Below are 22,488 nucleotides of genomic sequence, written 5' to 3' on the forward strand. Positions count from 1 at the left end.
ACCCGAGAGGCGGGACGTGTTTTACTATGCGCGGTTCTGATTGGCTCTTGGACTGCGCGAGAACACGCTCGCCCCGACTGATAGGTCCGAACCGTCAGCGCAGCGGTGAAACTCGGGCGCCGTCCGGCATGGAAATGTCACACAAACATCGGTTTCACAGAAACAACGCCTAAAGGAGATGTTTTCACAGCTTCACGGCACGCTTTCCCTCAAACCATTTTAGGTCAGTGTGCAGTTTATTTACATAATTTACACCTGTGTCTGAAGCACGGGATGGTTAAATGCTCTTTTAATGCAGTGTTTTTGGCTAGTTTGTGCGCAGATAGCAGCATAGCTCAGTTAGCCGCAATATACGTCGACGACGTACACAAAACCAGTGTCTGGAAACTAATATTTCTAATAAAGCCGCTGCTGAGCAGCTCAACTCATGAGCGTGACCTCTGAAGAACTAATACTGGTTAATCTTTGGTGCTTTGAGAGTTGATGTGGGGATCTGTTTGACTCTTATGGTATATTATTCTGCTAAAGTGAAGGTCTGCGATGTGACACTGCTGTTGTTTCATCTTTTCTCGGTACAATTGTGCTGAATGTCGAGTCGTTTAGCCGTACAGCTAACTATTACGTTACACATTATAATGATGAGAAAATGTAACGTTATAGTAATTGTCTAAAAATATTACTAAATGCATACTAAGTTTGGTATCCAAACAAAATATTAGGATTTTTTTTTAACGATCGCAGCGGATACTCTTATTAAGCTTCACGGTATGATGTGTATTTAAGTTAATTATGTGTTTATTTATTATTATTTTTTTTATGATCTCGCGCAAGAATTAGTAAATACGTCTCCATGACAACAGAAATGTGTTTAATTAAATACAGACAGTGTTATATTCTCGCCGTACGCACCATCAGTGTGTGATTGATAAATATAATAACTAACGTTAATTGATTAGTTTCTGCCTGTATCTGTTATTTTTCTTCTGTTGTTGCTACGCGCTTGTTGTGTTTGAGTTGATCTATTGATCATCATTACTGTGATGAAAATGAGAAATGTGACCTTGCCAACTAGCTGAAAGTTTAAGTTTTTCATATTTAATTTCAGTTGGCGTTTTAATTAGGCTAACCATAATAACCCTGATATAAAAACGTGTCCTTTTGATAAAGATAAAGATAAAGGTGGACACCACAGTGTGGACTTAAAGGATTAGTTCACTTTCAAATGAAAATTTCCTGATAATTTACTCACCCCCATGTCACCCAAGATGTCCATGTCCTTCTTTCTTCAGTCGAAAAGAAATTAAGGTTTTTGATGAAAACATTCCAGGATTTTTCTCCTTATAGTGGACTTCAATGGACTCCAGACGGTTGAAGGTCAAAATTACAGTTTCAGTGCAGCTTCAAAGGGATTTAAATGATACCAGACGAGGAATAAGAGTCGTATCTAGAGAAACGATTGGTCATTTTCGAAAAAAAAAAATGTAAATGTATATGCTTTATAAACACAAATGATCGCCTTGCAAGTGCTTCCAGTCACTTTCCACATTCTTCAACAAGCTGCATGTCCTACGCCTTCCCTATTCTACTTATTGAAAAAACGAAACTGGCGCTGCGTTCGTTCCGTAAGTTGAATAGGGAAGGCGTAGGACATACAGCGTAAGTGTTTTGAAGAATGTGGAATGTGACTGGAAGCACTTGCAAGGTGATCATTTGTGTTTATAAAGTTCATCTTTCAGAACACAAATTAAGATATTTTTGATAAAATCATTGGTTCGGAGCGTGCATCAAACTGCCAAAGTTAAAGGCAAAGACTTTGGCAGTTTGATACACACTCCGAACCAATGATTAGAAACAAAAGATTCGTAAAGCTTCGAAGCTTCATGAAGCAGTGTTTTGAAATCGTCCATCACTAGATATTGTTGAATAAAGTTGTGTTTTGTTTTGTTTTTTTGGTGCACAAAAAATATTTTCGTCACTTCATAACATTACATTGAACCACTGTAGTCACATGAACTGTTTCAAATATGTCTTTAGTAGCTTTCTTTTTTAGTAGCATCTGAAAGTGTTAATTATCTTGCTGGCAATGTAGGCCTCACTGAGCCATTGGATTTTATAAAAAATATCTTAATTTATGTTCTGAAGATGAACGAAGGTCTTACGGGTGTGGAACAACATGAGGGGGAGTAATTAATGACAGAATTTTCATTTTTGGGGGAACTAACCCTTTAATTTTATGAAGCAATAAGAATACTTATTTGTGTGCAAAAACAAAACAGAAATAATGACTTGATTCAATAATTTCTTCTCTCCCGTTACTCTCCTACGCTGTTCATGTTGTAGACACTGCAGGCTTCCGGGTTCTAACGTCAGAACGCCGACTCAGTATCTCAGTTTTGTCATCATGCTCACCCTCATATTGTTACAAATCTGCATGACTTTCATAAATGAAGATATTTTGAAAAATGTTTTAGTGTTTTTTTTTTTTTTTTTCTCCTAGTTGAAGTGACAGTTACTCAAAATGTATTAAGGTCACTATGAAATTATTATTTATGGAATAATGCAGTTTTTATCATAAATGATTGAGCCATGCATGACATCTCTTCTCTGATGACGTGTTTACTATTGTGAGGGAGGGACAACCTGTTATCACGAGCAATAGGAAACCACAACCGTCCAGCGATCCAATCAATTCCTGATGGACAAATCAAGTCTTGCTCAACATTTTTTCTTGTTTAAGAAGCTGTTGCACTAATACCTCACAATAGTGAGGAACAAGCTATTGCGACTTCCATTTCATGCTGACTTTAAAATGTTTTATAATTTTTAAACTAGGTTTGTTCATAATTTTTTTTTTTTTTTTTTTTTTTTTTTTATCCTTAGTGAATTCTAATGACTATAAATTGTGTTTATGTAGTAAATGAGTGCTTGATAATAACTTGGTAAATGCATCAGTGTAAACTAAAATAGGAGTGAAACTGGCTAACCAACCAGTGACCTGCTTGTTCCACAGTTGTGATGATTTGGGAATAAGGCTGGCAAACAGAAAAAGCGGACTGCCCCACAGGACCAGGAGAAAGACTCAAAGATGAGGCTCAGTCATCACATCCTCAACACTTGAGCTCATCCCCATGCAAGAGACAAACAGCATGGTAATGTCATGTTGTTTTTGTCATCCCTCAGAACTTTCATATTTCTCCTTTTTCATTGCAACGTCAGCATATTTAGCTGACAACTTCTTCCAGACATAAGCCACAACTTAATGAATTCACACAAGCTGGTACAAGTTAGAGATGTAGTCAAGAATAGGTTGCTCAGAATATAGTTTACAAAACCATCTGAGGCATTACTCATCATACTCATGAGGTATTAATGTTGTAAGAGTCACTAAGGTGTCAGGGAGGGAAGACCGACACCGTGGAACTGACAGTGGCACACCTTTGTGAGCCATTCAGAGAAAAAACAAAAGGGAAGAAAAGTGTAGATAGTGAGGTTTGAAGCCAAAAGGGCCATTGTTTAGATTTTGCACTAACAAGTCATTTAGTTCTGCCACTAGTCAACACACTGGTTCTGTGAATCACATGACTTCAGTTGCGCTTGTTCTATACATGACTATCATTTGTTGTCTGTCTAATAATTACGTAAAAGTAAACCCAATGTAAGTTTAGTAATATATCTTCACAGTTAGTTTATTGTCAGATGTTATTCGCATATATATGTTTTTTTTTTTCCTTTTTTTTTTCATATTGAGTGCAACAGTCAGGTGATAGAAGTAAAACTCCCATTCGTTTTTTTCCATGGAGAAATGAATTTTTTTGCAGTAATGTATAAACCCTTCAATACTGATCAACCATGAGCGCAGAGTTGTATGCTTCTGTTGCCTTCTTTTCAGCTTTATTTAAAGAAAAGTCTTCTTTGTTAACCTACTTTTCTTTCTTTATTTTTTTATTTATTTTCTTGTTTTCAGACAAGCTCTGGAGTTGCAGCTGAGATGGAGGAGCAATATTCAGAGTGAGTGGTATTGGATCAGATGGACAATAAGGATCTGTAACCTTTAGCCAGCAAACATGTTTTAAATATATCTTTTGTCTCTTTATTTTAGAGGTGAAAGCCACAAACCGGTGTCACCCTGTGTGACCTCACAGTTAGGAGATGGCAGCACCACAAAGGAGCAAAGCCATGACTGGAAGCCAATGCAGAAGGAGTCCCCAGAGAGCCCTTCAGCAATAAAACGATGGGAGATCGGTCCGCTTCTACAGTCATTCAAATCCAAGATGGCTAGCTTCACTGAGATCGTCATGAGCCCTGTTCGGCTTTTTAAGCCCAGTGACTCTCTGTCCTCAATTGCACTTCCTGAACAGCATGAACCATTGATAACGCAGTCAAATGTTGAAAATTCAACCCAGATTGAGGAGGGAGAGACTGGTGATGATAAATGTAGAAATGGATTGTTTCCAAAAAGGCCTTCTTCAGAAAAGGCGCAGTGTAACACTGCTCCAAAACGCCACAGAGTTGCACAGAGACTGAATTTTTGTACAATTTCGACAAGTAACAACCACAAGCCAGTATTGGATCATATTCAAATGCACAACGAGGTTGCACCAAATGAAGAAAATCAGATAGACTGTCCTTCAAGCCAGTCACAAGCCGTCCTTCAGGATGTGACTCATGTTGCCAGTCCTTTCCTCAGGACTAGACCAAATCTGTCCACAGACAAACCTTTGAATTCTGCAAGTGCCATGCATATGTCTAGTGAAGCCAACGCTCAAACAGATGCGGTTGTTGTTCTGCATCAGCTGTCAGTTGAGAGACATGCCCTTAGAAATGACACAGCCTGTGGATATAGTCCTAAATCCTGCTCTTTAGAAGAGGGATCAAACCTAATGAAACCAGAATCAAACAACAGCACAAACAAAACTTGCTTAAACAAGCCTAATCCTGGAGCCTCCTCTTTTAGCACTTCCTCTAATTTTGATTTGATAGATAAAGACACAAGCACAGGTGGTTCGTCTGGCAGTGAAGAATCCTATTCACGGGTGTCCACCAGGAAGAGCCCTAGAAAGAAACCGTCATGGACGGCTGAGCCCACCTCCACTGAATTGGCCACTTTTGTGACAGGATCAAAGCCTTTGGGTGTGGAGATGAAGGAATTACAGTCTAAAAAAGTTATGGATTGGACACACCACTCGACTGAAATATCAGACCCTCCAAAGAGCTCTACTGTCAGGGAAGTGAGAGCAAAGAGAAGCAGAGAAACTCCTCGAATAAAGAAAGACTTGCAGGCAAGGAGGAAATGTGACATGCAAAATGCTAAGGGAAGACCTGCGAGAAATAAAAAGTTAAAAGACAATGGCATCTCTCTGGAAATACACCAGGAGGATGAAACATTTATTGAGGTTAGGAAAAAGAGGAAAGGGGTTTCTATGATGCACCCGCTCCAAGACTCAGATGTGCCCGTCTGTAGTGGTAATACTGCAGATGTTGAGATGAGACATTCTGTAGAGACCGCAGAAGAAATGGGACAGGACAAGATGATAAGTCGGTTGAGAAAAAATGTAAAATGTCGGACGTTACTGACCCCCAGCAATGAAGTTGATGCCACTGATGCTACACCCTCTCAAAACTGCACACAAAATGTTTCAATTAACAAGAGTGTGCACGGCAATGATATAAATATCATGAATGGTCCATCAGAATCTCCAGGATTTCAGCACCCTACGCAGCCACAAGAGCCTAAGGCTCGAAAAACAAGACTGTATCTCAAAGGTTCAGGTGATGCTTTGCAGAAGAGAAACCTTCGTCCACCCAAGCATAAGTTAGAGGAATACAGCGTAACTTCAGTGGTTGATCCAGCAGGACCAAGTAAACCTTCAAAAATAACACTACTGCACCACCAACAGTCTGTTACTGTGGCTGAGGAGCAGGTAACATCTCTTCCTGGACTTGAATTAAGAGAAGAAATGAAGGAACTTTTGTCACCTGATTCAACAGCTCCAGTGCATTTAGAAAGAAAACTAAGCAGACCCCTAAAGAATGTAAACCGATCAAGAAGAAAAGATGTTTCCATTGCAAAAAGAAAAGGAGCAATTGGAGGCGAGAATGAAGCAGAGAGCCAAGAAAAGGCATCAGAAGCCGTTCCAGTAGTGTCGTTGTCAGGTAGCGGTTCCAACCGCCTCCTGCGCAGCTACTCCTGCCCTGAAATCCCGTCCCTAGTATCCAGTGACTGTCATTTACCCCGGTCCCACACGCATGACAACAGCACTACCTCACCCAGCAGAAAGAGCTCACCCACTCAGCTTCCCAACCACCATCACTCTCCGTCCAAGCGCACTCGCCGGCACACCGTCTGCAGTGTGGAGATCGAGCGAGAAATTGCCCCTTTGTGTCTCCGTAAAGAGGTGTACCCTGCTAGTCGGGGTACTCCTTTGTCCCCCTCTTCCCCTTACTCTCCCTCCACTTCTCTCACAGCCTTAGCCTCATGTTTTTTGTCCAGTCCTTTAGCATTCTTGTCTAAAAGCTCAAGCCAAGGGCGTAGTCATGCTAACGATGCCAGTGCTGGCAGCATTTCAGCTGCCTCCAGTTTTGTTGCATCATCATCATCATCATCATCCTCCTCCTCCTTCAGTTCCCCTTTTACTTCCACCCTCACGTCCTGTCACGCTTTAACCGGCCTCTCCTCTGTTGTCACTCCCAGCCCTGAGACACCTTCTGCCTCTGTGTCATCACTCTGCAGGTAATTTATCAGAATCCCATCCACTCTATCCGAGTATACTCACTTTTTTACCCACTATTAAGTATGTTTAATATATGTACATTATTATAATGTAGCATGTTGATGATAAGGGGTGCTCCGATTGATCGGAAACCACATCGCTCTCAGCCGATAATTGCTTATGATTGGAGCCAGATTTACTAACGGCTTGTGCCAACGCAAACCCTCTTTTGGCATAAAAAAACTACTGTCAGGATTTACGAAAGACATGCAGTAAAAAATTAGCACTGAAAAGGCATGGGCAGTTATTTTTGCTGCTGACCTTATTGCATATGCATTTGAAAGAGGTTACATTTCAGATGCAAAATTTATGGGAGGAGAATATTTAAATGAGTCATGCATGGTGATTTACTAAGGTTTGTGCTAGTCAATTTACTGGTATTTGCACCATTATTCACCACCCAAATAAAGCATGTCTTAAACCAGGCGCTAATTTGTGCTGCTCTTGGTAGATTGCGCTAGTCATTACGGAAATGATCTGTGTCTGTGTTCTTTAATTTGTGTGTCGTCTGTAGATCATGCGCAGAACTTTCCACTCCTATCAGTGCTTTTATTGGAATTGTGCTCACACACTAATTTGCCCTGATTAGTAAATCTGGCCCTTAATCTCTCAATTTGCCGATCTCATAAACCGATCTCATGCTGCTGATGCAAAAAGACACGAGCCTGCCGTGAGAGATATGGCATAGATGACATGCTTGCAGAGGTACCATCTGAATCTCTGTCCGGAGTGGGAAAAATAATTATAATGCTGATTACATGGTGAGGTACAATTCATACATCTTATTAAATACATGCAATAACTTTTGACCAATCGGCATTAACAATAGCAGCTATTCAATCTGAATACATAAGCTGATCTCCCTCCACTCTCTTCTAAACTCTTCTATCATAACAGTGCGTTGACCTCCATAAACCTCTGGGCCAGTGTTGCCAAGATTTCACTTGAAAAGTACACCATTTGGGAGACTGTATCAGGGAAATATTAGCCTCCCAAAACAATAAAATAAGCAGACATGGCAACAATGCACCAGAGAAACAAATGCAAAAGAAACTTTTAATATCAACGCCCAACAAATTAAAAATTAATTATAAATACAAAAACTCAATATTACATATTTAGATATTAGAATAAATTGGTGAATAAAATAAAATGACAATAAATATTAATAATTAACAAACCCCTGGGTTATAATTGACATCAATCTGGCATTAAATATTGTAGGTTCTTTCCTCATAAGCCTATCTGTCTTAATATGGATAATTTTTGTGTAAGCCTCCCTTTTTAAAAATATTTACACTACCATTTAAAAGTTAGGATTCTAAAGTTTCGAAACAAGTTTCAAGTCTCTTATGCTCGCCAAGGCTGTGTTTGTTTGATCAAAAATACAATAAAAATAGTAATATTGTGAAATATTACAATTTAAAATAGCTGTTTTCTGTTAATAAATTTTAAAATGTAATTTATTCCTGTTCTAAGCTGAATTTTCAGCATTATTACTCCAGTCTTCAGTGTTTATTATTGTGTTATAAGCAGTTGTGCTGCGTAATATTTTTGTGAAAACAGTGATACATTTTTTTTATTTTTTTTTCAGAATTCTTTAATTTAATATGAATTTTAAAAAGTTAAAAAAAAAAGTACAAAAAGTTAGGTCTTTAAAAGTCACTTTTGATCAATTTAATGCATTCTTGCTGGATGTTGTAATGTGTTAATGTTGTCTGAAAAAAAACCTGAGCATCTATATAAATAATGCTTCATGATAAAAAGAATGCTTCAAATAGACTCCCTGATCGATGATTGGTATCGGCTGATACTGCTTCCATTGATTGGCTCCAAAAATCCTGATCTGAGCACCGTTATTGATGATCTGAGACATTTTCCCCATAAGAAGCAAGGCCTTTAAAAAGATGCAAGTCAGTTGTTAAAATCCAACTTTTCTTCCCTCAAGTGCATTCTCTCAGAGTTCTTTGGAGGGAGACCATGGGGTGCTTCAGATGGAGTGTGAGGAGGCAATAGATGAAGAAGAGAGATCCAACTTTGACCTTAAACTCTCTGCGGCCATCTCAGAGGAGAAAGCATTATCAGACTCTGAAATCAAGGTGTGAGTTTTCTCTTAACTTTGGTTTGTGTTTTAAAATGTATCATTTTTCTTAATCCTTATTGCATCTCCGTTTTCTGTGTGAACAGACCGACATAAAGGATGGTCAGCGAGGAAAGGTGTCCTCTATTCGTATCCGTAAAAAGATTCCAAAGCCTCAGAATAATCTCACCCCTATGGGCCTTCCTAAGGTCATCAGGTGTGTATGCGTAGAGAAGCTTATGGACTTGGTCATATTTATCTTTTCTCCTTCTTCCTACCCCAAGCTAATGTATGTTTAAATTTACCTCATCATAGCAAAGATGCATTTTTTTGTTTTGTGTTTTACAGAATAAAGAAGAAGGATTTCAGCTTGGAGGAAATCTATACAAACAAAAACTTCAGCAAACCTCCTGATGGGTGAGACATTGTTTCATATATGTTTTATTTTCTGGGTAGTTGAGCTTAATAACCCATTTATCAACTTAATTGATTCTCGAAGTTTTCTGGCCAGGCACCACATCTGAAATCAGACCATTCCAAATACCACCTGTATTTATTTATCAACATCACGCAGATCTCTTTGAGATTATCTGTTTGCAGATATTTAGGAAACATGCTAAGTTCACCTACTTGTTTCTCAGAAAAACAATGATACAGCCAGATATTCTACTTTGAAAATGTGCGTTCTGTGTCGGAATGTCTGTTTTTGTTTTGGTCTGTGCGAAACCTCGTGCTGCTAGTTTATCCAATAGTATTTCGACATCACAGGTTGCCAGTTCGCGGAAAACACTGCGTATTGCAACCGTGGAAACCAGCAAACAAACTGCGTCAGAGAATCAGGCAATAACGTCAGCTGCGCGTTCCCGCTCTCTTCTCTGTCACAGTGAAGTGACACACACCCACGCGGGCGCCTCCTCTCTCTCTCTCTCTCTCTCTCTCTCGTCTCATTCGCTCCGGTTAAGTGCTTGTATTACGCATAATTTTTAGTCATTCCCGCAGGTCTTGCGCTCACACCGAAAGCGCGCGCACTACTGATCTATATTAGTGCCACGCTCAGTCTCAAACAGAGACAGAAATCAAACAGAAGTCACAAGTACCAAAATAAGCGCCTTGCTGCGCTTAAACTGTCAAATACATTCAGAAGTATGTCAAAACCAGCGGCACAGGCAATCTTGGCGAGTATACAGATAAACTGTCAGTTTTGAATCGTTAAATAGCTAAGAAAGTGAACCCATGTCGTGTGTAACAGTATTGGGTCCGTTGAACACCGTTCATAAACTCTTAAAGGGACAGCAGTCCAATATTCCTGCTGCTGTCTGTCATGTTAATCAAAGAACAAAAGACAAAGAAAATCACTTTCTGCTCTTGACTGAATATGTTTTATAACTTTAATAGTAAGAATTATTTGCAATAAAGACTACAGAAATGAAGGTAACCAATGCAAAATAACACAATGTGTTATTTTACATTTGATTACTTTAATTTCTATTGTATTTCTTACCTGAATAAAAACCCAGTTAACCCAAAAAACTTAGTTTCATAGCTCTTTATTCTATTGCATTTATTTGAGCTGTTTATATTTTATTGCTGACTTTTACTTTTTTTAATGAAAATAAACCTCTGCATTGAAGAAGAGTATATTTTTGTTTGTATATGTTGTCATTTATAGTTCTTAGAAAGAAAATCGGAATCAGCAAAAAATATGTATCGGCCGATCTCACTAACAAAAAATCGGAAATCGGAATCGGCCAAGAAAATTGCAATCTGTGCATCTCTACTAAAAAGCCTCTGAATCCATCTAAATATCCCTATGAACAACAGCATATCAAAACAGATAAATCAACTCATCAGCTTACAGTGTTTAAGTCTCCTCAGCTTTCATTGTCAGTTGCACTCCCTATTGTTGCTGGCAACCATATGCTGCAAAAGCTGGCAACCTGCGTCTTTGAACGAGGGGGCGGGCCAAACAATATTTTGAATTTGGACTGCAGTACCTATTTTGAACACTGGGTGTCATTCCTACAGAGAGCCCCTTTAACACTAGGACAGAAATTCAATTACAGTGTATAGAGCCAATAATCAAGTCCATTTAAAACACATGAAAATTAAATATGTTTTGAAATAATTTTTATGTAAAAACCCCCCCTCAGACTAAGCATGGGCTAGTGCAGGTTTTCCCAAACTGGGGTTCTTGTGGGAACTGCAAGGGATTTGTGAGTTGATGAAAAGCTATTTTAAAAAAGCTATTAAATCATAAATAAATAAAATGTAAAATAATAATATAATAATAATAATAATAATAATAATAATAATAATAACCTTTTCCCCTTATATTTTATTTATTTACCTGCTTGTCAAATGACCCTTAATAACATCAGATAACCAAGAACGTGAATGTGGTGTTAAATTATTAAAAAAATCTCATCATGGGGTTCTTCAAGTAAATATTTTAAATTAAAGGGGTTAGGCTGACGTAAAGGTTTGAGAATCCCCAGTCTAGTGCATTATTTTTTTTTATTAGTCCATAGTTGTATTTCATATCATAGTTTGATAACCACTCACTTAATGTTTATCAACTACTGCCTTAAATACAAATGACTTTAAGTAGAATACTTGTATGTAGCATATTAGGACTAGAATTAACCTTGAGAGCATGCAGTTACATTTTGAGATTTTCGTTAGATGTTTTTATTGTTTCCCTTTTAACATCTGGTCAATGAAGCTACTATTGCAAACTTTTTCAGACGTTTGGAAACCATATTTGAGGTGCCTCTTAACCGGCGAGATGGCTCTCAGGCTGTCGTGGGCCAAAAAAAGGTGAAGCGCTTTGTCGAATTCCCTGAACTGGGTGTTCCCAGGAAGCCCAAGAAACCTCTGGTGGGTGTAATGGCAGGGGGTGGAGCCCAGAGGAAGGCAGGAGGGAACTCTGGGATCTGTAGAACCAGACGAGGTGTCGGGGTCTCTTCTAAAGTGGACGACGGACTCACTTTGCAGGAACTGGAGTCACTCCTTTGCTCCAAGCTTGAGGAGCTAGACACCTGGATGGCACTTCAGCAGGTAGCGGGCTGAAGCAGAGGTCTTGTTTGATCTGTACCAAACAATGGGCTTTGTGGGTATTATGTTGAAATTTACTGTAAATTCATCAAAGCAACAATAAATAGATTTGCAAAGCTGTAAAATCTGTTTTTGATTACTAGTGTACTGTAAATATTTTAGAAATACATCACATTCTTTATATATTTTGCAAGGCAATGGTTTTCATTTTGTAAATTGGTCTGATAAACAAAAAACACCCTTCAGAAGGGGTAACTGCCTGCCATTTTGTCCTTTTGTAACTGTTCAAAGGAAGAGCACTTGTTTACATTAATCTGTGACATGTGTACATATATCTAATTCCTGCTCGCCACATCTCCATATCAAAAAGTGTTTCAAAGTAAGAGTCGCTCATAAATCATTCCTTTCTCAGTATCTTACACATTTAAACTTCAGTTGAATGCCTTATTAATACACTCTCAATATGGCCTGTGTGCACTTCATTATAAAGGAGACAGCACAAAGGCTTTTATAAAGTTGTAGCGGCAGCAATGAATACAGCGAGTAACCAGCGAGACAAAAGTTTGCATTGTTCAGTTTTAAATTATGCTTTTTGCTTCTCATAGAAGCATAAAGGATTTAAAGGTTTCAATGCATTCTGTACTTTTACTCAGGTACTCTAAATATAGTCCATTCACTTAATTTAGACTTTTGTTCCTCTTTGATGTAGTGACTTATAATACTGCTTATGGTGTTTGAACATGTTGAATGGTTTGTGTGTAAAATTGTTTGATATGTATAGATGTCTGGGTTCTGTATTTCTAACAGAATACAATTGAGCTGTGTTTTGTATATTAGTGTTTGGTCGAGTTGTTTGTATAGAAGTTCACAAAGAACAGGTGTATTTTGACTGTTAAACATTTTATTACAAATCCTGAAAGACATGCAATGTACAAAACATCAAAAGCACAACGTATTATTTACAAGAACTGAAAGTTAATAATGTAACACATCTCAACGTTTGACTGCCATGCTCTCCGCGAGTGTTTCAATGTTTCATTTCCAATTTTCATTAAGAGCCTAAATAAAAACACTTTCTGAAATGTAAAAGTAGTTTTTTTCTGGATAGTGTTGATGGATTGTTTTTTTTTTTGTGTGTGCATGGCTCCATCTGCTGCATATGTAACAAATTCCTGAAAGTTGCTGTACGGTTTTTGAACTGCATTCAAAAATTGCATTGTCTAATTGCTGTGATTATAATTATTTCACTTATCAGTAGGATCCATTATGTTTTGTTAATACTAAAAGCATACAAATTTAAATTGTTTAGCAAAGGTTGAATCCTTTTTTTAAATACTAGGTAGCAAGTTTTGGACTTTTGATCCAGACTAATGTCAAGCACCATTCAAAACCCACAATTAATTTAAATAATGACCGTTAATGCTCCAATGTGAGCAATAAGACTTGTTTCTGCACTCTTACAGTTCATTTAGCTGTAGAAAAGCTTCTGCTGTGTCAATCTATGAAGGTTACAATATAGGTCAGTAATACAATCAGGAATGGAAAGATGATGATTAAAACCACCCAGGCCACAATGGACCCAATTCCCCATTTAAGAGCTTTATCGGTGTATTTCTTAACCATATCCCGTGTTTCCTGGCAATCATCGTATTGAAGTCTTTTTCTTGTCTCTCGGGCCTTGAAAAAATGAAGAAAGAAGGTGTCATATTCCTAGGTTGTATTAGATTATGCATACGTTTCTTTCATCACTGATTACGGTTCTTAAGTTTCATACTCTTGTTTTTTGTGTATCTCCTCTTTGCCAACAGCATCTGTTATTAGCAACATATCTCAGCCGAGTGTCTTTTTACAGAAACTTAATAATATATTGTCTCGGAATTACTTAAGAAAGCCATATAAAATATTTATTTTCATTGCACATCTTGTGTTTGTATACTCTCTAATCTTTCACTGAGACTGCATGGTTGGGTTAATTATAAGTTCAATTTTACATAGGAGATTAGTGATACTTATTACAATAGTAGTGCTGTAATACAATGGTACATTGCTGACATTTCAATAATACTGTATTAATAAGCTATAGTTACCTTGACAGAGTACATAAGGGACATAATTCCAAAGCAGGAAAGGCCACATATGATACTCCATATGGCTAATTTCCGATGATCTGCGTCCTTACAGACTGCGAGATTGCACAAGTCAATCCTCTGCTCAGGCCGTTCAATAAGAGTTTCACCAACTTTCACTTCTTTTAGCTCGTTTGCACTCATCTCTGTTCAGAGTAACAAATAACAAAGTATAAATGTAGGGAAGCCAGCATGGAAGTAATGGCACATTACTGTATTTTGATGATTTTGTATTCTACTTTATACTGTAATATACACAGTGTAGTGCAGATAGCTAGGTTCTGTTCTGTTAATAGTAAATAATGAGCCAAGCAGTGATTTAAAACAAGATGAACAGGTTCTTGACTCTGATTTTTTGCATTCAGTTTTATTAGGGGGTAGTGTAACATATATATATATGTTACACTACCCCCTATACTATATATATATAATAAAAAGTCAGATACACAGAGTGAGAGGAAGAATAAATGTATATTAGAAGAATGTAACAACATCCTCTCAAAGCATTTAAGATGAAACGAGTTTATCTCATTGTTCTGAGGCTTGAAAAACAGGTATGGACAGATAAACATGGTTTGACAGAAACTGGCATCAGTACTGTATTGTAAGATAGTGATGACAGATCTCACTGCTTGTTTTGGCTATGAGCTTAAACTTTATTACTTGGCAATCACTGTTGTTAATTATTTTGACTGTATGAACAGCCATTTCTTTATCCCTTTCAAAGTTTCTGAATGACAAAGGCATGGATTAAATAGCCATGAATAGACTATCATGATGAATCTAAAATCTTAGCAATGTAAAGTCTGCCTCCAGAAAGATAATAATCTTTAAAGGAAGCATCAAATGAAAATCATGCCAGTTGAAACAGTTAGTGAAACTAAAGCTCTCAGTACTTACAGACTCGCCCAGACTTGATCTTGAGGGAAGAAGGGTCTAAAATTCCTCAGGTCGACCAGAGATCCAAAGGTATTTATTAACCAACTTTGGTGTTTTTGCTTTGAAAAAATGTCTGTGACCAATGCTTTCTCTAATCTTTCAGTTTATGTAGTTCTAGTTTCTAGTGTCCTGTGATAAAACTGTCACATGTCGTTGTCACAATTTCCAGGCGACTTCCCATCCAAACTTCCTCTTAATGTCAGTTATGTGTGTGAAATATTTAGGACAGCTTCTTTCGCTCCAGATAGGCCTTTGAGGAGATAGACAGAGTGTGAGAGAAATGCTTTGAACCTGTAGTACAACAGAATATAAACTCCACACCTCTTTTTTTTTCAATGTTCCCTCCCACCGTCTTATTCACTCCCACACAGCTTGAAATACCTCTTCCTTTCACATTCTTAAACTCTTACGTTTATCAGTATGTTTACCACACCTTGTTTCTCTTGGTGAATCATGAGTAGCTCCTGCAGACTTTGTAACAGAGACGCTTTGACTTCATGACAAACTGATACTCATTCTCTCTCTCTCAACTTTTCTTTCTCTTTCTTTTTTACTCAGCCTCACAAGATTCAAGTTCTTGACATGTAAGCTGAGGTCCATGTGTTCTGTGTCATATCTCTCAATTGTACATAAATGTTGGACAGCTGCATGATTTACAGCCTGTCATGTTTAATGATCATTCTTTGACAGATTATGTATTGTTTACAAACTTCTTCCTTTTGCAAAAACATAAGGCATGATGTTTTTGTAATAGACAGGACCTGAGAGTTAGAAGTCTGCATATTTCAGGTGCCACGCTCAAGGCCAGGCATGCAGATCACTTGATACTTAAACTCATCCCATGTGTCTATATGATATTTGATACTCAACTCGTTTTTTTTGGCTCTAGAATCTAGATTTGTATCAGCCTTTGCAAAACAATATTCAGTGGCCCCATGATTTTTCTAACTGTTTGTGATTTACTTGATAAAGATTTTTGTACAAATATTTTTACCTGATAAAATATTTTAGAGCTCGGCATAACTAGAAACATGCACACTACTGTTCAAAAGTTTTAGATTTTTTAATATTTTTAAAAGAAGTCTCTTCTGCTTACCAAGGCTGCATTTATTTGATCCAAAATACAGCAAAAACACTGATATTGTTAAATATGTTTACAATTTAAATTGTTTTCTTTTTGAAAACATTTTAAAATGCAATGAATTTCTCTGATGGAAAAGTGTCACTTTTGATCCTTCAGAAATCATTTTAATATGCCGATTTGCTGCTCAAGAAACTATTATTATTATCAATGTTGAAAACAATTGTGTTCTTTTGAACTTTCTATTCATCAAAGAATCCTGAAAAAAATGTACACAACTGTTTTCAGCATTGATAAGAAATGTTTCTTGAGCATCAGATCGTCATATTTGATTTATAACATAATGATTTCTGAAGGATCATGTGACTCTGAAGACTGGAGTAATGATGCTGAAAATTCAGCTTTTCCATCACAGGAATACACTGCATTTTAAAATATTTTAAATTGTAAAAATATTTCACAGTGTTACTGTATTTTGGATCAAAAAAAAAAAAAAAAGAAGCCTTGGTGAGCAGAAGAGACTTCTTTTAAACATGAAAAAACTTAATGATCTAAAACTTTGTAGTTTATATTAAAAATGCCGTTTTTAATTCCGTGGGAATCCTGGTTGAGGAGTGAATTAAAACAATAAAATAATTTTTAGTTGTTTTAGCATATTTAAATACTTGTTTTGTCTTATTTTAGAAGTTTACTGATACTAGCATGGGCCCCGCCCCACGGGTTAAAGTGGACTGCTGCTTTAAAAGATAGTTTTGAACTGTAATAATGTTATAAATAGTAAAATTGTGTTTGTGCTGTGGAGATCTTGTGGTAAAACCATATAACCCACTGCACTGGGCATCGGCAGCTTGATTGCCACTTAATTAGAAATATCCAAATCTGATGCTTTAATATTTTTCAGTATGTCATTGTTGGCCTGACCTGTTGTTCTGTAACTGTCTCTATCAGACACTCAAACACACATGCACACACTAACACTGGCTCTGTTCTGGTGTGCTTGTGAAGGTCGACTGTTCTGGGTTGAGCTGACACAGTAACAAAGAGACAGACAATGAGCTCAGGAGAGGCCAGACAGCTTAAAAACAAACACTGATCATTTTTTCCCTTCTTGTTTTTCTTTAAGTTTATTAAAAGAAAGAAAAAAAAAAGAAAAAAAATTCAAGCTACAGCTGCACGAATTTATACAGAACAATACATTAATTTACAAACAAAATTAAGTAATAATATAACATTTAGAAATAAATATATTGTGTATGACATAACCACAAAAATGACAAATGAACTGAACAAACAGCCTTTACAGTCAGTCATTAGCAGAGAATCTTCTCACTCTCTTTGAATGGTCTTTCCTGCGCATACGTCAGATTCCACGAGCCAATCACAAGCCGCGACATGCTCGTGTGACGTGGCGATACAATCTAAACACGGAAGAGTGACACTTGGGTGAGGTGGGCGATTCTCATAAATCTCGACTGAAACGCGAGAATGTCCTTTATGTTATTGTAATTTTAGTCTTTAGCATGTTAAACTGCTAAGCGTGGCAACATATAGAAAGCACCATTGTGTTCAATCCTGTAACTTGTTCAATTATGTGCAATGTGTGAGACTGCGGTTACAGTTGAGTCAAATTCAAAGTAAAAGACTTTTGTTTGTTAAATCACTTAGTTGCTCGGTTGTTTCTTAATAGACTGACTCATGTACAGATGGCAGAGATGGAGGACTGTGAAGGGGTGATTGCGACAGAGCGTTATGGCTCACAGGAGTCTTGGAAATACCTGTTGAAGGACAGGAGGATGAAGAGACAGAAGGATGCTGTGGACGGCAGCCTGGCGGGAAATTCAATCTCTGGCGTGTTTAAAGTGCGTGACTCATTCTGAAAAGCACGAATAAAAGTCTTACAAAACTCTGAGACGTCACTAACCGATCTCTCCTCTCCCAGAGTGTTTTCCTGCCACAGGGATATCCTGAGAGTGTCAGTGAGGATTACTTACAGTATCAGCTCTGGGACACTGTGCAGGTACATGTCCCATAGACATCTAATCATACAAACATGCTGTTCAGTATCAACCCTTATCATTGGCAGGTGCATAAAAAAATACATCAGAAGATTAATTTAGTGCACATTTGGACACAAATACTTATAATAACAACGAATCTTTAAAATATTGCTTTTATTTTCAAATTTACAGCTTTAGTTTCCATTTAAAATAACATGTAAACGATAGCAACATTTACTTTGATGTAGCTCTCTTCTCTGCTTCTCTGATGATGCCAGAGTGATCGAGCTACTTGACATAAATGTTTATATAAAATAACTAGCATCATAGCACTGCTTTTTGTTTTCCCAGGCATTTTCCAGCTCTCTGTCTGGCACACTCGCTACTCAAGCTTCCCTGAGGGGTGTAGGTGTTGGAAATCAAGAAGCTACAGTTGCAGCAGCTACAATAACATGGCTGCTTAGGGGTATGTGCATGATGAACTACTGATTAGGGTTGCAAAATTCAGGGAATTTTCAAAGCTGGAAACTTTCCATGGGAATTAACGGGAATATATGGGAATTAACGGGAATTTATGGGAATTAGCGGGAATTTGCAAAATTGCAGGTTAGCCTATAACAGGGTACTTAAATGTAGTTGAAGAAACATCTTGCAGCATAAACCAGATTTAATGCAATTTCAGTTGAATTTTCACCCTGACATTCACACAGCACACTATATACTGCAGGGCTATTGAGGACACACCCCCTGCATACACTGTGCATTGCCCCAGTCCATAACATGCACATTTGATCAAAAATACAGAAAAAAACAGTAATATTGTGAAATATAACTACAATTCAAAATTATGGTTTTCTATTTTAATATACATTCAAATATAATTTATTTCTGTGATACAAAGCTGAATTTTCTGCATCATTTCTCCAGTCTTCAGTGTCACATGATCCTTCAGAAATCATTCTAATATGATGATTAATTGCTCAGTTATTATCAATGTTGGAAACAGTTGTGCTGCTTAATATTTTTTATAACCTGTGATACTTTTTTCAGGATTCTTTGATGAATAAAAATGTAAAGAACAGCATTTATTAAAAATAGAAATATTTTGTAACAATATACACTACCAGTCAAAATTTTGGGGTCAGTCATTTTTTCCTTTTTTTTTTTTTTATTTTTTTTTTATTTATAAATTTATATAAATTTCCCAAAATTTCCAATGAAATCCCGTAAATTCCCATAAATTCCCGTAAATTCTTGTTAAGTTTCCAAATTGGAATTTTCCAAAATTCCCCCGGTTAAGTTCCCGTGGAAAGTTTCCAGAAATTTACCGGAAACTTTCCGCCCCTTTGCAACCCTACTACTGATGTTTATTTCTCGAAAGCATACTTTTTCTAACCATTTTCTCTCTCATTGTTCAGATGGAACAGGGATGCTGGGAAGAATCCTTTTTGCCTGGCTCAAAGGGTAATATTTCGCCAGGCATTTCAGATTGTGAATATGTTTTGTTTTATGATGTTTTATTAACAAAGTTTGGGAAGAACACATTTAAATGATCTAATTAATAATAATCAGTAATCATCACATCATTCCAATCAGCAATCAACATGTCTACCCAATCAGCATTAGTGGAGACCTATATATATCTACGCAGTTGACTCACCTATGTTTCTTGACGGTTTTCAGCATCCCTCCTTACACTCGCCTGGTTAATTTCCCAACAAAAAAAACGGGGGGAGGACTCTGGGTTCGGGCCAAAAAACCGAGCTCGGAGCCCTCTCTTCGGACAGCACTCCAAATACACATACTATTTTACTCTATCTGATTATTTGTAAGTGTGAACTTGTGAAATAGTATTTAATTGTCACCCTGTGTTTCAGGAACAAGTTAGATTCAGAAGCCAAAAAATGGAGGTACAATATACTAAAGACTTTAAAGTTTTTTGAATAACCATTTTATTGTAATACTTTTCTTAAACTTTTTAAATAAATATTTGTCTTTTCAGGCTCTTCGCTGACATTCTTAATGACGTGGCGATGTTCATGGAGATTGCAGCCCCTCATTTCCCTCCTTTTTTTATTCTAATCGTCTGCATTGCTGGAATATTTAAGGTAAAATATTAACAACATCTTCCTCTAAACGTCAACATGACTGTGCCTAAGACATCATCTGTTTGATAGTGAATATCAAAGGTTATTCTTCTATTTCCGTCATTCCAGTCCATTGTAGGAGTTGCTGGTGGAGCGACAAGAGCTGCATTAACTGTCCATCAAGCTCGCAGAAACAACATGGCTGATATCTCCGCTAAAGATGGGAGCCAGGTTATTATTCACCTTCTTTCATATGCTAAATAATTATTTGCTCATTTCTTTCTGGATTTTCCCAGCATAATTCCCCCTTAGTGTGGGAAAGTGATGTCATTATGTGTGTTAGTGGTGTCATGTATCAGTGTGTCTTTTCTCTGCCTTTCTTTTCTTGACAAGGAAACACTGGTGAACCTGGCAGGACTACTGGTCAGCCTGGCACTTATCCCACTTGTAACAGATAACCCATTGTGAGTCACACCCTCATATGTAAGCCAAGCTCTAAATAAAGTGTGTGCCAGATACCTGATTTGTGTTCTTTCACGCAGGTTGACATTCATCCTGTTCTTCCTGTTCACTCTTCTCCACCTGTTTGCCAATTACAAAGCTGTTCGGTCTTTGTTATGGAAACCCTTAATGAGGCTCGCTTGTCCATAGTCCTCCATCGGTACCTGCTGACTGGTCAACTGCTCAGTCCATTGGAGGCCAATCAGAAGGAGCCTGTGTTCTTGTGTAAAACCTTATCACATTTTCTTGTTCATTGTTCATTTAAGGATTAATATGATTAGGGTCAATCATTACACATCTAATCAACAAATATGTTCTTCCATATGTTCTTCCTCTTTTGCAGCACTTGGAAGGACAGTTCCCATCAAGTTGGGTGTGAGGCTTGGAGACATTGTTCAAGAGTCTGTTCATCTGCTTTTAAACACAGTTTTATATTCATTCACTGAATTTTATATATATATATATATATATATATATATATATATATATATATATATATATATATACAGTGCCCTCCAGAATATATATAAATAATTGTTGTGAAAACATTATTTGCTGTTAAAATGACGTCTTTATGACTTAAAGGCCAGGAGAACTGCAGCTGGCGTTGAAGAACAACAGCAAACCGTATCTCATTGGAATCAAAAATGGTACAAAAAACTATATGCTATACACGTAGCGGCAGACGTAACATGTTCTAAAATTACATTAGGCAGTATGCTTAACTATTACTCAAGCAAAACAATGACAGATTTCTGGGAATTTTTTTTTTCTTTGCCAGGTACTGTCTGTGTTTGTCTTGGAAGTGATGCTTCTGTGCATGATGAAATAATGGCAGCATGTCAGGCCTTGTGTCTCCGTAATGTGTTACTCAATGATTCCTCTCTGGGTGGTGCACTCAAACAGCTCTCAAACACTAAGGGTGAGCACTGTGATAAAAGAAAGAGCTTCTCTAAATAGTGCTTGCTGATTGAGAGATAGTAGCCTCTTTTCTATGATACTGGGTTTTATTTTCCAGACCCATGGGATTTAATATCACAGAGTCATAAGATGATTGATCAAATTTTCCAGACATTTCTAAAAGGTAAGAGTAATGCATGTTGCAATAAGAAACATTTTATTTGCATTCAGAGACAAAATTAATATTATGGGAAATTTGTAATCCTCTGTTCTGCTTGTCTCTGTCAGAACTGGATCAAGCAAAGTGGCAGACAGATCGGACACTATTGGACTGGAACGAGTGGCGCGTGGAATGGAGGAAAAAGCGAAGCTGAATCAAATTGTTATTAAAGAAATGGAAAATGTTTTTGTTTCCACTGATATTCACTTCGAAACATCTGTCAGTTTTTAATTACTTGCCAAAACTCAACCACAGAACTGAAAGATTTATTTCAGTGTCATAAATATAAACTGTACAAATAAAAACAATGAGGACAACAGGGTTGGAGCAGCGATCATGTATTCCTATATAATAAACAAGGCCTCACCAACCTGTGGGAGAAACAGTTTCTAACAGTTATTGCAAAAAAAAGTTAGCAGAAGTTTATGCTAAGATTTTTTTTTCTTTGAAATACTTTTTTTTTTTTTTCAGCAAAGATGCATTAAATTGACCAAACATGACAGTAAAGACTTTTATTTCAAATAAATGCTGTTTTTTTTATTTCTGTTCAAAGAATCCTGAAAAAAAGCACTGTGTACACAAAAATATTTTATTTCAACATAAGAAATGTTAGAATGATTTCTGAAGGATCATGTGACACTGAAGACTGAAGTTAATGATGCTGAAAATGCCAGAGGAATAAATAACATTAAAATAGAAAACAGTTACTTTCAATTGTAACAATGTCACAATA

General features: G+C 37.1%; 1 protein-coding gene and 1 long non-coding RNA gene across 2 annotated transcripts; one reads left to right on the forward strand and one right to left on the reverse strand.

Annotated features, from left to right (window-relative positions):
• Nucleotides 1-65: 65 nt before the first annotated feature.
• prr14 (proline rich 14) lies at nt 66-22,074 on the forward strand. The gene is given in 22 exon segments (XM_048206101.1): nt 66-223; nt 3,011-3,149; nt 3,965-4,008; nt 4,100-6,730; nt 8,719-8,869; nt 8,958-9,067; nt 9,199-9,267; nt 17,738-17,909; nt 17,990-18,067; nt 18,399-18,513; nt 19,466-19,511; nt 19,925-19,957; nt 20,050-20,155; nt 20,264-20,365; nt 20,528-20,598; nt 20,677-20,744; nt 20,747-20,860; nt 20,979-21,036; nt 21,221-21,285; nt 21,417-21,557; nt 21,654-21,719; nt 21,824-22,074. Coding segments are annotated over 21 exon segments (4,347 nt in total). The 5' UTR covers nt 66-223; nt 3,011-3,128; the 3' UTR covers nt 21,910-22,074.
• Nucleotides 12,786-15,268, reverse strand: LOC125277710. Its single transcript, XR_007186974.1, has 3 exons — nt 14,931-15,268; nt 13,992-14,176; nt 12,786-13,581 (listed from the first exon to the last, which is right to left on the reverse strand). It is a non-coding gene; the product is annotated as an uncharacterized LOC125277710 (long non-coding RNA).
• Nucleotides 22,075-22,488: the final 414 nt, after the last annotated feature.

Source organism: Megalobrama amblycephala, linkage group LG1, assembly GCF_018812025.1.
Source record: "Megalobrama amblycephala isolate DHTTF-2021 linkage group LG1, ASM1881202v1, whole genome shotgun sequence".
Taxonomy (NCBI): domain Eukaryota; kingdom Metazoa; phylum Chordata; class Actinopteri; order Cypriniformes; family Xenocyprididae; genus Megalobrama; species Megalobrama amblycephala.